This window comes from Microtus oregoni, unplaced genomic scaffold (assembly GCF_018167655.1).
Source record: "Microtus oregoni isolate MIOR12 unplaced genomic scaffold, Mior012 000002F_ref0000024, whole genome shotgun sequence".
Classification (NCBI taxonomy): domain Eukaryota; kingdom Metazoa; phylum Chordata; class Mammalia; order Rodentia; family Cricetidae; genus Microtus; species Microtus oregoni.
Window position 1 is genome coordinate 44,731,242 of NW_024543061.1, and position 18,127 is coordinate 44,749,368.

General features: G+C 38.0%; 1 protein-coding gene across 4 annotated transcripts in view; it reads left to right on the forward strand.

Moving 5' to 3' along the window:
- Chl1 (cell adhesion molecule L1 like) overlaps window positions 1-18,127 on the forward strand; it is a 208,503-nt gene that overhangs the window by 130,854 nt on the left and 59,522 nt on the right. For all 4 annotated transcript variants that reach the window (XM_041633393.1, XM_041633376.1, XM_041633366.1 and 1 more), the window contains one exon: window positions 17,697-17,819. In XM_041633393.1, coding sequence (XP_041489327.1) covers window positions 17,697-17,819 — 123 coding nt within the window. The remainder of the gene's footprint in view (window positions 1-17,696; window positions 17,820-18,127) is intronic.

Genomic DNA, 18,127 nt, shown 5'->3' on the forward strand with positions numbered 1-18,127 from the left:
GAAAAGAGCATTACTAACGACATACAAGATTTAAGTTATCTGAGTATAAGCCAGAACTAATAAATGTGTATGAAGCATCATACCTATAGTGTGGAATGAATAATTTCATGAGTTTGGGAAAATTGGTACAATTGGTGATCTGTTGAGCTGTAAAAAGAATATCATCATAATATAATTGAACTAGAAATCAATGACAAAGCTCAATAAATGTCTTCTATTTTGAAAAGTAATACATTCCTAACTTACAGGTCAAATAAGTAATGTTAGGGAAAACAGAGAAAATCATGGTTTGAAAAAGTCTACGTGAAAAGATATATTGCTACCGTGAAAACATTCTTTAGAGGAGTAGTCAATGTCTTTCAAACTTATATTAGAAGGAACAATAATGGACATTAATTATAGAGACTTATTATGTAACATAGCTTTAGAATGAAAATTAATGAGCTAACTTAAGGTAATAGAAGGTTGTAGTGTGTGTGTGTGTGTGTGTGTGTGTGTGTGTGTGTGTGTGTGAAACTAATTCCAATGGTGTACAACATTTACTGGGAGACACATACATCTTCAGTAAAGAGGAAAATGAGATCTGAAGAGACAACTCAGTAAAGTGCTTTCCATGTAAGCATGAGAACCTCTGAGCCCAGAATGTTGCTCCTTGTATTCTGTATATTTTTCATTGATCTGGTCACATTCCACAAACATATGGCAAATAAACAATAATTCTGAGTAAAATTACTCTGTGTCTGCCATCCATCACAGTGACTTGTGCCTATAATGTCCAGTGCTATAGCAAGGACGGAACAACAGACAATAGGCCTGGAGCTCATGGGCTAGCCAGTCTAGTTCAGGGAGAGAGCCTGTCTCAAAATGGATGGTGGAGTTATATCAGGAAAGACACTGAATTATCTTTGGTACACACACACACACACACACACACACACACACACACACAGTACAAACATAAAAATTGTTACATGATATAGATAAAGAGAGTCTAAATAAACGATTTTTGTGGATCAGAAGACTCAACAGAGTTAAAGTGCCCATCTATCTTTAATTGACCCAGAGGAATTTTACTCAGAATTCTTGTTTATTTGCCTGTATGCTTATGAAATCTGGCCAGATGAATGAAAGATATCCAGAATACACGGAAAATTGGAAAATTCTTAAGGTTTAAATGTAGTAAAGACTTTGCTTATCATGTATCAGGCCCCAGAATAATCATAAACGATTAGGCTGGTGTGGTTTTGTGTGGGATTTAAAAAGCTGAATTGACCATATAACAGTTTGATAAACCCATAGACAAACCCCACTTACTAGATGAAAGGAGAAGTTGAATTTCTCCCTCAATCTTTCCCTCACTTTTCTATCACTCCTCATTCTCCTGTCCTTCTTTCTCATTCCTTTTCGTCTCTCCCTTCTTCCTTTTTTCCATCCCTTCATCTTTTCTTCCCTTCCCCCATCTTTCCCTCTCTCCCTTCTTACATCCCTCCTTTCTCCCTCCCTCCATCTTTACCTCTCCTTCCTTCCTTCTCCTTCCCTTTTTTTCTCCCTTCCATACTCCAGCATTACCTGGTGCATTACACTTTCTAATGGACGTACAGGGCCCTACACTTGCCATTTTATCTCATTGTGCATCCCTACATTGACAATGTATCTCATGCATATTAACTCATTATAAGTGTTCTGGGTGTGTTTATGGATAATCCACTATCAGGAAAAGCATCTTAATATATTTTTAAAAAATGATAAACAAACTTTAGAAGTTTGGAGATGACATATATTTATTATTTTAGTGAAGATCTTGTAACAGTCTACCCAGAGATCAATAGCTTTCATTCAGTCTTGGATAATTGAAACTAGGATTTCAAAGTTCCTGAATTTTTAAACAGAAAATGAAATTACCTGGTTTTGTGAAGGTAAGAATACATTGTTCTGGTCTTGACTCAAATCTCTGTCTCCAGCTTCATTCCTTTGATAAATTAATTGATTAGGGTTTCCACCTTCCCTCCTTTTCTTTTATTCATTTCTTTTCATCAATTTTAGCTTCAGCTCAGAGTTCTGTATTATTGTTAAGCACAGTAAATTTGCAAATAGAAAAGAGACAGCAGTGTAACAGCCAAAGGGAAGGGCCACAAGTGACTCTCTTTAGTGTCATCTCTCCTGTTAGAGTTTCGTCTTAAGATATAAGTACAATGAAGGCATATATCAACCCTTTATCTTAGCATACTGTGTCCCAACCTCCAAAAAGATGAATTCACCTAGGTTACCCCACTTTCCTTGCCCAGGTATCTGTGATTTCCCCCACATAACAGGAATTTGGAGGGTACCAGCATTTGTGTTTGATCTATAAATATATTTATTTGTACGTACGTACCATGCACCGACAGAGAGAATCTAACTTCATTTGTAGTGGAATGTAATGTTGCAACAATTTGGGTCTCACATCAAAGGGAAAGCTTATTCTAGAATCAATTCTGATTAACGACAGCCTGACTACACAGATTCAGGATGCCCCAAATTCCACATTATAGTCTGGCAAAAGTTACTAACATATTTATAGTAATGGAACAAAGAAAGTCATAACTGAAGGAATTTTAAGGATATGTTGGTGGGCACATCAGGCAGGAAGGTTACAGTGCAGTGTGGAAATCTCTGCTATACGCATCAGATGTTGTCTGATGTCACTCATCAGCATTGGTCTGAAGAGTGCTGAGATCTTTTTGCATGTCACATAAGAATATTTATAATAATCACAAGAGGGTTAGGGGTAACAGAGGTGATCAGGATACTAAGGAGGCTAAAGATTATTTAGCTCTGGACTTGCAATATTCCCTTTCTCCAAAGTCACTGAAGTTCTCTCAGTTAGCCTCACAGAATGTTCAGCATAAGTTTAATTTTTTTTGAGGGGGGATTCAGTCATATATATATATTCATATAAGCTTGCAGAAAACATTTCTCAGCAATATAGAGGATTAAGAACACTTGAAATTATAAAAACAAATCTCATGGAAATGTTTCTAGTATAGTTTTACTTCAGTTTGAAGTTTGTAAATACACATGAAATATTGATTAAGAATAAAATTTTGCTTAGGAAATTATTATAACAAGAGACTACTGAACATAATATTGAAGATGCTAATTACCACCAATGGAGGTGGGAGGAGCTGGGGTCAGGACCAGGTGGAAGACAATAATGCTCTTGGTGGAGTACACAGTGTATAAAAAGGTTTCAATCATGTATTGCTTTTTGTATAACCTGAATTTATTTATGCTTTATGCATGTATTCATAAAGGAACCTGCATGTGACATGGTAGTGCTGCTGAAGTGACTGTCCTGGGGTAGGATGATTCAGCAAATGTAATGAACAGATCAATGACATGGAGATTTTGAAACTTCATTTAGGAGTTAATTTGAATTGACATTTAGTTAAAAAATGTTTGTAAATTTTGGATCACAATGTATTGCCATGAACATTGTGGCTGAAAGTCTAGAAATTATTATATAGTCAGCACTCTCTAATCTTGGTTTATGTCCTAATATATGCAAAGAACCTTAGAAAGAATATATTTGAAATTAAAATTCATATTTTTCCATACACACACTAAATTTTTCTTGGCCTGGAGACTGCTTTGTCTGTGTTTTCATAAATCTATGTCTGTATTATACATATTTTTAGCTTAAATTAGGTTAGAAATATAGGATGAAAGAGATTAAATGTATATAGTAAAAGACAAGATGTTAGGATGGTCCTTAGCCTGAATTCAAGTGGTTGCTATAGAGACAAACAAAGCAATAGCTAGACCTATTGCAAGAGAGAACTGGGGCAGCTGCATGAAAGATACAACAATTAACAGGCTTTAAAAATATTTTCTCTTATTACCTAAGCCTTATCAGAGAAATTATGGTGATATGGGGATAAGTCTTGTCAGAATATGACAGTGTTGCAGTTAAGCGTCTGTGGATCAAAGATCAGGGCTTTAATGTGGGTAATTGCTCTCTTTCTTTGCTGTTGCAGAAGCAAGTAAAAAGGATTAGATTTCTAACAAATCATTTCCAAGCTGTCTTGAAAATATTTCATCATCTGACCTCCACTTCAGTGCTTCAGAGTTCATAAATAAGACTGTTTCAAGCTTCCTCATTTAGCAATGGGTTTTCTCTTAAGCTTCAAGGAATTGTTTTTATTTTCATAAAGATGGAAACTTGGTGGTTCTAGTTTTAATCTGTCTCATTTACCAAGTTGTTATTTAATATAAAGAAAATTTTTATTCACAATGTTTAGTTTCCTATTTTTATAATATCATAGTTGAGCTTGGTATGGAGAGGATGAGAGAAAGAGCCCAGCAAACAGATTACATCAGTTATGCTCATCCTTTCACTAAATGGGATGGATATCTATGACATAGGCCTCAGTGACTTAGTCAGCACATCATTATTAGGTTCCCTTCCTGTTCTAGCCATTTTCCTTGTATTCATCAGATTTCTGCCTCCACAGCACAATCTCTGAGAAAATAAGTTTACAAAGAGAAAAGAGTTAGTTTAGTTCACGTTTATGCGTTGTCCAGTCCATGATGGGATGGCATATTGCTTTGGGCCAGATTACAGAAGCACACAGTGGGAGGGGAGAATGTGGAAGAGTAAAACCTGCCTACGTTTTTAGGTAAGGAAGCAAAGAGAAAGAGAAAGGACAGCAGTTCCATAATTCTCTTCAATATCACGCTCCCTATAACCTGATAACTTAAAATTAGGTCCCACATCTGAAAAGTTCTAGCATCTCCCAGTAGAAACCATGGAGACATAGTTTGGAAGACATGGGCATTTGGGGGATGAACCATTGTATTTTGGTGATGATGGAGGGCTCCTTAGAACTGTGAGAGCAAACAAAAAGAGTAGAATTACCTCACATGAGCAAAGACTTTTGCGTAAGACTAAACATATTATATCTGTCCTCAACAAATAATTCTATGGTTATTACCAATGAACTGTAATCAATCAGTCACTTTCAGACTGGTTTTCAATTAGAGTCATTTCCTTATATGAATTAAAAATTGTTTCTATGACTGCTTCTGTGTTATGCAATTTAATTTAAAACAACATTGTGCTGGTTAGTTTTCGTCATAAACCTGAATCTGGGGAGAAAGAACCTCAACTGATCAGTTGCTCAGATCATATTGACCAGTGGCTATGTCTGTTAAAAATTGTCTTGAATTATGATTGAGGTAGGAGATAAAATATAATGTGAGAAGCACCACGTCTAGTCAGGTCTGGGCTATATAAGAAAGCTGAGCATGAGCAAGAGGTAAGCCAGACAGCAGCATCCCTCCTTGGTTTCTGCTGCAGTTCCTGCTTGAGTTCCTGTCTTTGCTTCTCTCAATAATGGGCTGCAATCTGTTGGAGGAGGGCCTGCTTATTAAGTCCCGGCCACCCAGAACCGAAATAACTACACAGAAACTATATTATTTAAATCATTGCTTAGCCCATTAGCTCTAGCTTCTTATTGACTAACTCTTACATATTAATTTAACCCATCGCCATTAATCTGTGCATTACCATTCCGGCGGCGGTGGCTCCATGAGTATCCATGAGTCCATCCATCTTTTTCGCAGCATTCAGTCCATGTAGTAATAGGGGTGCAGGGCTGCATTCCCAGCACCCCAGCCGCCTGCTCGACTAGCTTATGCCCCGAAATAATTACATGGACACTGTATCCTTTTAATCACTGCTTGGCCCATTCTCTTCTAGGCTAATTCTCACATATTAATTTAGCCCATTTCTAATCATCTGTGTATAGCACCCCAAGGTGCACTTACCGGGAAGATTCTAGCCTATGACCATCCTGGGTCGGAGCTTCATCCCGGGAGCGGGGCATCGCGTCTCTCTCTGAGGCATCTGCTCCCGAGAGAGCAGAGCTGTGTAGTCTCTGACCTCACTTCCTCTTCCTCCCAGCGTTCTGTCCTGTTTTCTCCTCCCACCTATCCTCTAACCAATTAAACGGGCCAGGGCAGTGCCTTTATTAGCCAATGACCTTCCTCCATCATTTCCCCTTTTTCGGTTTAAACAAAAAAAAAAGGCTTTAACTTTAACATAGCAAAATTACATATAACAAAACAGTTATCAAGTAAAAGTTACAATAATCTTTATCATAACTAAGGAAAACTATAACTATAACTAACTATTCTTAACTCCATCAAAGACTCCAGAAAGATATAATATTACCTAAGTAAACAAGAACTAAGAAACTTCAAACTCTAGAAATGACAAAGACATCTTGCTGCCTGGACAGTCACCCAAAGTTCTTTTGTACCGTTGGGGCATCCATCTTCAGCCTTCAGGCCCATGGTATCCAGCAGACATTTCCATAAAGCAGGAAAATTCAAAGTCAGTTCAGTCACTATCTGTTGTGTCCTGCAGAATGTCTCGCAGACTCTTTCAAAATGAATCAGGAACCCCGAAAGATCATCTCACCTAAGGCAAGTTCAGTAGTCCTCTCTCTGCGGGTTCTCTGTGTCCAGTTTATGCTATAGTCCAGGCAAGAGCAGTTTCTTGCCCAAATGGCTATCAAAACTCCATAATGAGCCTCTTCGATGCCCATCTTCCTCTTGAAGTAGATTGGTGCTGCCAGGAGCAGAGTGTCTCATTGTCATGAAAAGTCCTCAGTTATTAAAACATTAAATGTCCTATTCTGTAATCTTTGAAAGACATGAAGAATGTCTATCTAACTGAAATACATCTCTATATATCTAGAAAATCTAACTAACATGACTACAAACTTGACTATTATTTATGATTATCTATTAACAACTTATATTTCCTAATTATACATTACATTTTTTAATGAACTACACAATCACAATACCTTAATCAATATCAGAAATACATATACATATAACAAAATTGACCGTAAATCTCTATCAATAAAGCAAAATCTATACTAATGCAAATTATTCATACCTATATCATATCCCCCTTTAAATGTAAAAGAACATTTATAAACATTTTTTTGGGAATATGGGCGCAGTTATTTCTCTCCAAACTGCTTCCTGCTGAATGGGGGCGTCGTTAATTAGGTCTTTCACGGTATAACCTGTGTTCTAGTTTCATCTCAGTTGGCAGTTGAGCGAAGCAATTTTCTGGAGATGTTCACAACAACCCTTCAGGAGGGTGTGGTCCATCATATCACATTGGAATAGAAGAAATGAACAGCATGTCATCCTCTGTGAAAACAAAATAAGAAACTCCTTTCCAAAGTATCATATCCTTAGATCCAAATTCAAAATATCTATGTTGGATTAGTTCAGCAGCATTTATAAATAAATATCTTTTAGCATCTGTTGCTCCTTCCTCAGCATTCAAATAATTCAAAGAGAGCATAATAGCATACAGTATCAAAATTCTCTGTGTATTTTCCATCTTTGTGCAGCTTTGTTTTTTTAACCTCCATTTTGTTTTTTTTTTTACTTTTAACTCTTTGCTTTTTGAGACAGGTTCTCTGTATCTTTGACCTGAAGTAACTCTGTAGACCAGGCTGTCTTTGAACTCTCAGAGATCCGCCTGTCTCTGCCTCCCAGGCATTCGGGATTAAAGGTGTAAGCTACTACACCTTGAACTCACAGAGATCTGTTTGCCTCTGCCTTCTAGGCACTGGGATTAAAGGCGTGTGCTACCACACACAGCAACTCTCTTCCTTTTTTTGTTTTTTACTTTAAGAACTTCAACTTTTAGTCTGCATATATTTTTAACACACTTTAAACCATTCAGAAATTTTCTCTGTCTTTGAATCTCTCTTTACTGTATATCTCTCTTTTTCTGACCACATGAATCTTTAATTTACCTAGCAATCTCAGTAGGACTAAAGGCATGGCTTTGCCAGCTAGATCCAGTCCACTCCTTAGCTTTCTAGCCTCATGGCGGATATACAGGCTGTAGCCATGTTTACTGCAACAACTGAATGGCATTTCAAGGTCCCTGCCAGCAAGTGAGCTACAACAGACAACACTCAAGTCCTCTCTCGGTAGCTGGCCCTCCTGCCTCAAACAGTCAGAGTTTGCCCTGGCAGGATGGCCCAGAAAGCCGGCATTTTTAAAAGGCGCAGCTTTTTTCCTGCTACGGCTGAAAACCGAAAAGCATGCTTTCAGCTTTTCGTCAACACCGTTTAAGTGTTTCATGGCAGAACCTCTTAATGAGCTGCAGGCTTTGTAGCTAAAGCTGAGTCAGGAAGCCTCTCTTAGATGAGAGCGCTGGCTTGCCTCTAGCAAGCAGAGTAGAACCGAGAAATTGTTGCTACCAAGAAACCAGGCACAATGCTTTCATTTTGTTCTAGAATTACTTCCCAAGCTGTCTCAGGCTTCATGTGGAAGCAGATGTCCACGTGGGTGCCAACTGTAGTAATAGGGGTGCAGGGCTGCATTCCCAGCACCCCAGCCGCCTGCTCGACTAGCTTATGCCCCGAAATAATTACATGGACACTGTATCCTTTTAATCACTGCTTGGCCCATTCTCTTCTAGGCTAATTCTCACATATTAATTTAGCCCATTTCTAATCATCTGTGTATAGCACCCCAAGGTGCACTTACCGGGAAGATTCTAGCCTATGACCATCCTGGGTCGGAGCTTCATCCCGGGAGCGGGGCATCGCGTCTCTCTCTGAGGCATCTGCTCCCGAGAGAGCAGAGCTGTGTAGTCTCTGACCTCACTTCCTCTTCCTCCCAGCGTTCTGTCCTGTTTTCTCCTCCCACCTATCCTCTAACCAATTAAACGGGCCAGGGCAGTGCCTTTATTAGCCAATGACCTTCCTCCATCAAGTCCAGTCCTCTCTGCCTACCTAAGTTCTCCCCTATCAACTGGCCAAGGCAATTTCTTTATTCTTTAATGGTAATCACGGCACACAGAGGTGACTTCCACATCAGTGATCTACAAGTATAATCCCAATAAGCCCTTTCCTCCTTCAGGTTGCTTTGGTTCATGATGTTTTTACAGTAACAGAAAGCAAGAGAATGTTTATTGTAAATGTTAAATGTTCATGATCTTCCATAGTGAAGGCTAAAAGATTCAAGGTAACCAAAATATAAAACAACCAATTTAAATAATCTCTTCTCTAATATTTGCTATGACCCTATAAATTAGATGATGTATAATCTTCCCTGTATCCTGATACTAATTTCATCTTAGTTAAAAGCTGTTCTTAAGATTCACAGTATCTGTTTAAGGGCTTGGTAGGCTTATAAATTGTCTTTTCTTTTCCTTTATGTTATGGATGGATTAGATGCTTACTGAACTTATATGTTTACAGTTTTGGAACTGAAATTTCATAATCTAGATTAAATTAATGTAAGAACGATAGCACTTCACTGGCTGTATTATCTGTCTGCATCATTAGACTTTTTTTGCTTTGAGGGAGTGGATTGGATTTCCAACTAATAATTCTTGTACCTTATTAATTATCTACATTGCAACAAGCTGGATATTCACATTAAGCATTTGATTGCTGGAATATTAGATAGAAAACAATATACCCATTTATTCATCTTATGTGTGTTTTGCTTCCCAAGTTGTCTTTTGATTCTGAGTATAAACAGATTCATCAAAAACCAAACATATGGGTAACTTACATAACAGTGTACACTGGGCCTCAGTGTCGCAAATGACACTAAATAAATGGTTAGAACTTCAAGTCTGAGTAGGGAACAGATTTATTAAATTTGAATATGGGTAAGATATACGTCCTGTCAATCAGTGCCAGGGCTTTAATTGGCATGTGATTTTATCATTGGGGTGCTAACAGTGAAGTACTAAACTATGTGCCTTTATTAGGAAAATCATGGTATCAATAGCAAAGGTACTCAAGGATAGCTGTAATTCACATACCCTGCCAATGTCTCAAAAAATTTGGCATAAATCTGATTACTAAGAGAGAACCGCAATATGGTTGGATGTGTAGATATTGAAGCTTCCCTACCCAACTTGCTATGGCACTATAATAGCCCACTGCCTCTGACAATACTCAGTTTGGAAAAGTTCTTGATTTTAGATATAAAGCAATTGCTTTTAAACATCTGGTACCTGGATACAACAAAATGTCAGACAATTTCCCCAAAGACTGAGAATGGGTTGGGGGAAAGAGAGCTATATGATAAATACAGAGGAAATGAACAGGAGTTTCCAAAATAAACTTTGTAGAGACAGGCAACACATGTGCAAAACTGAGATTTAAAAAGCCTTAGATTTCCAGAAAATATGGTAATATGTTGTGAATCTTTGCTTAAGTTTAAAAAAATTTAGGACACATATTTAAAAAAAATCTCATCAGGCCAAGACTGCTGGTAGAAATCATCCTCTAGCCATTGTCCCGCGTCAGGATCTGTGTGAATCCACAATGCCAAGTTCCCCACTAAGGTGGATGAAAGCTCTATAATGTTTAGACAGAATACAATTTGAATATTCAATAGGTGTAAATATTCTCTATGAACTTGGAGCATCGGTGTTGACTGTCAGTCCTCTGATGTTCTGACTGCATTCTTCTCATACTTGGGAAACTGATTCCAGCATGAGGATGACACAATAGAATTATTGGAAACCCTCTTTTCCAATATCAGTTGCATTCTTTGAAATTGCATTTATTAGAGTGATCCCAAGGTGGGTAGCTCTCTTTGCAACTTAGAGTGGTCAAATTTGCTCTCTCCCATTTCCTTGTGTGAGCTGTGATTTGCTTGTTTGTTTAGTACAGTTAAAGATTGGAACAGGGAATTTGCCAGTCATGTTCACTGCCTTTGCAATAAAGACAGAGATAGGCAACATAACCCCAATGGAAGAAATCACAGTGTTTGGAAGAAGGTGATATCATGCCTGTGAGAACTAAAATCTAAAATGAACAAATCTTGTGGTTTGCAATGTACCTCAGGGAAGAAAACATGCATGAGTGTTTTTATGCCTTATTCAGAGCACAAGCAAAATTATTTTGGTTAAGGATTTCACCATGCAGAAATATCTTTTAATGTTTTGTTTATATTTTACTCTCTCTCTGTCTCTGTCTTTTTCTGTGTCTCTCTATGTCTCTCTCTTTTTTTGTGTGTGTATGTATCTGTGTGTACATGTGTGTGCCATGTAGTGGTTGTATCAGAGCACATGCATGGGGGCCAGAGGACAACTTTAGAAATCAGTTTTCTCCTACCATATGGGTTCCAGGGAATGAACTCAGATTTTCAGGCTTACTCAAGCACCATTTTGTGTGTCCAGGAAGTATCTTAAAAGGGTACAAAAGCTCATGCCAGGTTTTTCCCCCTTTTGTTGAAAATAGATCTTTTTTTTATCATACAATATATCTTGAATGAAGTTTCCCCAGGTCCTCCTCTACCTTCCGTCCATTCTGGTTCTACTCTCTTTCTGCCTTTCATTAGAAAAGAACAGACTTCTAAGAAATAACAACTAAAGATTGCACAATAATATATATATATATATAATATATATTTATAAAAAATATAATAAGATGAAGTAGAAACTATTATATTTAAATTTGACACAGGAACCCATAAGAAGGAAAGGGGTCCCTAGAGCAGGCATGAGAGTCAGAGATCTCCCCATTCTTCGTTCAGAGTTCCTTAAAAATCCTAAGCCTATAGCTAGAATATATATACAGAAGACTTGGTACAGGCCCACGTAGGCCCTGTACTTCTTCTTCAGTAGTTTCTATGAACTCACATTAGCCTTATTTAGTTGATTCAGAGGGCCTTCTCCTGGTGTGTTCAATGCCCTCTGCTCTTACACTTTTTTACCCCTCCACTTTCAAGGGATTCAGTGAGCTCTCAGAGGAGGGATTTGAAGGAAACCTCCAAATAAGACTCTTTTTCTGCATAATGTCTGGTTTCTGCATCTGTTCCCATCGTCTGCCTAAGAGAAGCTCTTTAATGGTAATAGGAAAAGGCCCTGTTCTATGAGTATAGCAGAATATCATTAGAAATTATTTTATTGATTTTTTTAAGATTGATCGTGTTTGATTTTACTGTAGAAGTCTAGGCTATCTAACCTCTGTTTCTTGGTTGCCCAAGCAGCATTGGATGTGGGTTCCTTCTCATGAAGTGGGCCTTAGGTCAAATCAGACATTGCTTGGCTATTTCCATAAGTTCTGTACTACATTGGCCTAGCATGTTTTGTAGGCAGGACAGATTGTACATCAAAGGTTTTGTGACTGGCTTGGTGTCCACATTTCTGGTAGCCTTTGGAGTACTTTCTCATACCAAAGAAAAGAGACTAAAATATAGGGGTGAGGGCTTCATTTAGGGACCAGCTTGACTTTTCCACATTTAATGAACTGTGTGGGTGTTGTCCTTGGCGATGGGGCAACATTGTTGGTTGGAAGAGAAAAGCCCTTTGTTTGAGTAGCAGCCTGGGTTGTTTGGGGGTTTCCATGGAATCCCCGTGGCCAACAACTCAATTGAATGAACCTGGTCCGCCCACTGGAAGCCTCTTCTAGAAATGGTAAATCAAGACTCTGTAGCCTCCATTATTAGAAGTTCTCATTAGACTCACCTTCACAGATGCCAGAAAGTTTGCACTGCTCTAGATTTCCATGCCACCTCCCTAATGCCCCACCCCCAATCCCTGTAATCTCTCCCTGAACTCTCTTCTTCTACCCCACTTCCCCCTCAACCCGATTCCCCTCTCCAGTCCCCATCCACCCCCAGTCCACCTCTAAAATCCATTTTCTTTCCTCCTCCCTGAGAGTTCCCTGCACTGTCCCCAGAGAAACTCCTCTTTGCTTAACCTCTCTTTGTTGATGGCTTGAACCTCGGTTATGATTTGCTTAATGGCTAACAATCTTTTAAGTGATTACACGCCATATTTTTTCTGGGTTCCCTCATTAAGATGATTCTTTCTAGTTCTATCCATCTACCTGCAAATTTCATAATGTTATTTTTTTAACAGCTGAGTAGTACTCCATTGTGTAAATGTACCATAGTTTCTTTATTCATTCATCTGTGAAGGGACATCTAGGTTACTTCCCATTTTAGGCTATTATCATTGAAGCCATAATGAACATGGTTGAGCAAGTGTTCTTGTGGTAAAATGGAATGTCCTTTGGGTATCTTTCCAAGAGTTGTATAACTGGATATTGAGGTAGGTTCTATCCCAGTTTTCTGAAGATCTGCTATAATGATTTCCATAGTGTCTATAAAAAGTTGCACTTCCACGAGCAATAGAAGAGTGTTCCTCTGGTTCCACATTCTTGTCAACATAAGCTATCATGTATGTTATTGATCTTGGGCATTCTGTCAGGTATGAGATGGAATTTCAAAGTAGTTTTTTTTCTTTTTTTATTGAGCTCTACATTTTTCTCTGCTTCCCTCCTGCCTCTCCCTTTTCTTCCTTCAACCCTCCTCCAAAGTCCCCATGCTCCCAATTTACTTAGGAGATCTTGTCTTTTTCTACTTCCCAGGTAGATTAGATCTATGTAAATCTCTCTTAGTGTACTGATTGTTGTCTTAAGTTCTCTGGAATTGTGGTTTGTAGGCTGGTTTTCTTTGCTTTATGTTTAAAAACCACCTATGAGTGAGTTTTTGTTTGCATTTCCTTGATGACTGAAAATGTTGAATAATTTTTTAAGTGTTTCTCAGCCATTTGAGATTTCTCTGTTGTATATTCTGTTTATAACTGTGCTCCCATTTAAAAATTGGATTATTTGTTTTCTGATATCCAGTTTCTTGAGTTCTTTATATATTTTTGATGTTACTCCTCTACTGGATGTGGAGTTGGTCAACATCTTTTCTTATTCTGTAGGCTGTTGTTTTGTCAGATTGACAATGTCATTTGCCCTGCAGAAGCTTTTCAGTTCAATGAGATCCCCTTTATTGTTTATGTTAGTGCCTGTGCTATCCATGTTCTACTGAGAAAGTTTTCTTCTGCTCCAATGAGTTCAAAATTCTTCCCCATTTTCTCTTCTCTTCTATTAGGTTCAGTGTATCTGATTTCATGTTGGTGTCTTTGATCTACTTGGACTTGAGTTTTGTAGAGGGTACTAAGTATGAAGCTATTAGCATTCTTCTACATGCAGATATTCAGACATCCAGCTCCATTTGTTGAAGATGTTTTCTCTTTTCCATTGTGTTTTTCTGACTTCTTTGTAAAAATCCGGATGTCTAATGGTGTGTGAATTTATGTTTGGGGCATCAGTCCAATTCCATCAATCTACTTGTATGTTTTTATGCCAACACTAGTTGTCTTTTGTTTTGATTTGATTTTTTAATTAACATAGGCATTTAGTGCTGTGACTTTTCTTCTTAATCCTACTTTCATTTCAACCCACAAATTTGGGTATGCAGTGTAATCATTTTCATTGAATTCTAGAAGTCTTTAATTTCTTTATTTCTGCCTTGACCTACTTTTCATTCCATAGAGATTTGTTCAGTTTCAGTGAGTTTGTAAGATTTCTATTGCTTCTGTTGTTGATGATATCCAGCTTTAATCCATTGTGGTCTGATAAGATACAGGGATTTACTTCAGTTTTCTTGTACCTGTTGAGACTTACTTTGAATCTAAATATGTGTCAACTTTGTACAAAGTTCCATGAAATGCAGAGGAAAAGGTATATTCTTTAATATTTGGGTAAAATATTCTGTAAATAATTGTTACAATTTTTTATAACACATTAGGTTTAGCATTTCTCTGCTTAATTTTTTCTGGAGGACTTGTCCCTTGATGACATTGGGGTATTGAAGTCTTCCACTGTGAGTGTGTGAGGGTCAATAAGTGATTTAAACTGCAATGGTATTTCTTTTACAAACTTGGGTGTTTTTGTATTTAGGACATAGATGTTAAGAATTGAAAGCTCATTCTGGTGGATTTTTCCTTTGATGAGAATGTAATGTCTTCTCCTATCTCTTTTGATTCATTTTGTTTTGATGTTTATAATGTTAGACTTTGAAATGACTACACCAGCTTGATTCTTAGGTCCATTCACTTAGAATATTTTTCCAGCCCTTATCCTGCAGTTATGTTTATTCTTCAAGTTGAGTTATATTTCTAGGATGCAGCAGGATGGATCACGTTTTCACAACCATTCAATGCTTTTTTGTCTTTTCTTTTCAGTCCTTTTATAATTAATGAATCAATTCTTTAAACTTATTTTCCATTCCAACCACAGTTCTCCTTCCCACTTCTCCTCCTGCCCTCTTCTACCTCCCCCCACAACAACTCCCCATCCACTTCTCTCAACGGGTAGGGGCTTCCAATGGGGAGTGAACAAAGTCTGGCTCATTAAGTTGGGCAGGACCAAGTCCATTCCCCCGCATTAAGTCTGAGTATGGCACCCCACTCAGAGGGAATGGGCTCCAACAGGCTAGCTTATGCAGCAGGGATAGATCCTGGTTCTACTGCCAGGGACTCTCAGAATTGAGATCATTGATACCAAGGGAGGGTGATGATGGTGGTGGTGATATATGTGTGTGTTTCCCTTCTTTTCATCTTGCTGGTGTGAGGTATTATGTATTTCCTGTGTTGTCATGGATGTAGTTAGCCTTTTAGATTAAAGTTTTGCTTCTACCACCTTCTTTTGGGCTAGATTTGTGAAAAGACTGTGTTTAAATTTAGCTGCAGCATAAAGTATTTTATTTTCTTCATTGATGTTGGTTGAAAATTTTGCTGCATTTAGTATATCTGGGCTGACATCTGTAGTTTCTTAGAGACTGCAACATGTTTTTCCAGGTTTTTCTGGCTTTTAGAGTTTCCATTGAGAAGTCAGGTGAAATTCTAATAGGTCTGCCTTTATATGTTATTTGGTCTTTTCCCCTTGCAGCTTTTAGTCTTCTTTCTTTGTTCTGTATGTTTGGTGTTTTGATTATTATGTGCCAGAGGTCCTTTCTTTTCTTGTCCAAGCTAGTTGGTGTTCTGTTTGCTTCTCATACCTTTACCGGTGTGTCATTCTTTAGGTTAGGGAAATTTCTTTTATGATTTTGTTGAAAATGTTTTCTGGACTTCTGAACTGGGATTCTTCATATCCTCTATTCCTAATATTCTTAGATTTGGTCTTTTCATGATGTCTCAGATTTTCTTAATACTTCGTGTCAAGAGTTTTTTAGACTTAGCATTTTCCTTGACTGATGTATCCATTTCTTCTGTTGCATCTTCAGGGCCAGAAGAGTATCTCTTCTGTCTCTTGTATGCTGTTGGTGAAGCTTTCCCCTGTAGCTTCCATTTAAATTTCTAAATTTTTAATTTCCAGAATTCCCTTTATTTGTGTTTTCTTTATTAATTCTATTTTCATTTTCAGGTCTTGAACAGTTTTATTCATTTCTTTCAACTCTTTGTTTCTGCTTTGTTGGGTTTCTTTAAGTGAATTATTCATTTCCTCCAGTTTTTTTTTTCCTCTGTGTTTCCCTGAAACTCTTTGAGGATTAATTTATTCATTATTTCACATGGTTTGTTTGTGCTTTTCTGGATTTCTTTAAGGTAATTATTAATTTCCTCTTTAAGGACCTCTGAAGCCACAAAACAATCCTCCACCAGTTAAGAATTATGGATAATAAAAGGGGTTATTTATTTAAGGGAAAAAACTTACAGATCACCATCCCAAACAGTCTTCTCCTCAAAAACAGGAAACAGAGAGTCTAGACCCCAGAAAGGAAGCCAGAAGCAAGAGAGAGAGTGCCCAGTTCCTGCTGCTTTTTAAAGTATAAGAGACCACTCCCCATTAGGCTGGTATCTTAAAAGCTATTGGCTGAAGGAGTGGAAGGAGCTCCCGCAGCAGACCTCTATTACCTTTATAAACTTGGTTATAGGTTCTTTTTTCTTGTGTTTCAGCTATATTGGCATATTTAGGGCCTGCTGTCGTAGGATAGTTGAACTCTAGTAGAGACCTATCGCCCTGACTGTTACTGTGTTTAATATTGGCGTCTGCACATCTATGTTCGGTATGATTATAGGTCTAGCTGGTGTTATCTGTATTTGTCTTTGTTGAGTTATTTTGTTTCTTGGTTTCCGTTTCCTCCTTTGATTTTCAGAGAGTGTGATGGCTGTGTGTTACTTGTTTTTCTGGTCTGCTCAGGTGGTGTTTTTGCAGGGAATGTCTGCTGATGTTGGAGGCTGGGACACTGAGACAAATTTGGGGAAGGAAGGTTGGAAGAGAAGGTCTCTGTGATTTCTTAGGAATGGGTTCAGAGAGGAAAGGAAGACCTAATCAGATTGTCAGCTGCAGAGTTTGTAATGAAGCTCGGATGTGTATTAAATCTCAGGAGAAGTAAAAGAATTGTGTGTCTGCCTTCTGCTTACTTATTGCCTTAGATGGAGTAGCCCTTGGATTAGCAGGGCATACCTGGTGGGTTTCAGGTCTAGAAACAAGGTAGGAGTTGGCGGGTGGAGGAAAAAAAATGTAAAGGGGAAGATCTGTGGATAATTTGGGAGATGAGAGTGGGCAAGGCTTCCAAAGGTGCTCTGCAGTATATTTGGTTCTCTGCAGTATATTTGGCTCTATCAGCTGGGGGTGAGACTGGGAAATTAGAATTGGAGGAGTAGAAAGAGAAAAGGTCAGGTGTCAGGGCAGGGGGCAGCCTTATCTTGCCTTATCCATAATATGAGAACAAAGAAATGAGATGCTGAATTTCTTAGTTGCTCATTTTTCTATGACAAGAGAAATATTATTGGGGATTAATAATAGAAAATATTGTTACATTAAAAATGAATGTCTTATGTCTCATGGTGATCCATTTATCAGGTGTTCCAAAATTTCCCAAAGAAAAAATTGAACCCATGGATGTGGAAGAAGGGGATTCCATTGTCCTACCCTGTAACCCTCCCAAAGGCCTCCCACCTTTGCACATCTATTGGATGAATATTGGTAAGTAGTGTTCTGTTCCATCAATCTGGGTCACTTTAGTTCCATGCACTGCGTAAGTAATCATATGTAACAAAACCAATGAAAGAAATCATTCATATAGATTCAAATAGATTTCAAAATTATATACGTTTGAAATTTTATCCTTTCTCCTGAGTATAAACTGGAATGTATATGTGAAGACACTAGAAAATCATTGCATCCCTTGATTTACAGTATTTGAAAGGGGTGGGAGGATATTCATAGGATAGGACAGTCCTGTGATAAACCTTCTTTCCAAAGTCCTTATCTTTGGAACACAGACAAGGTCA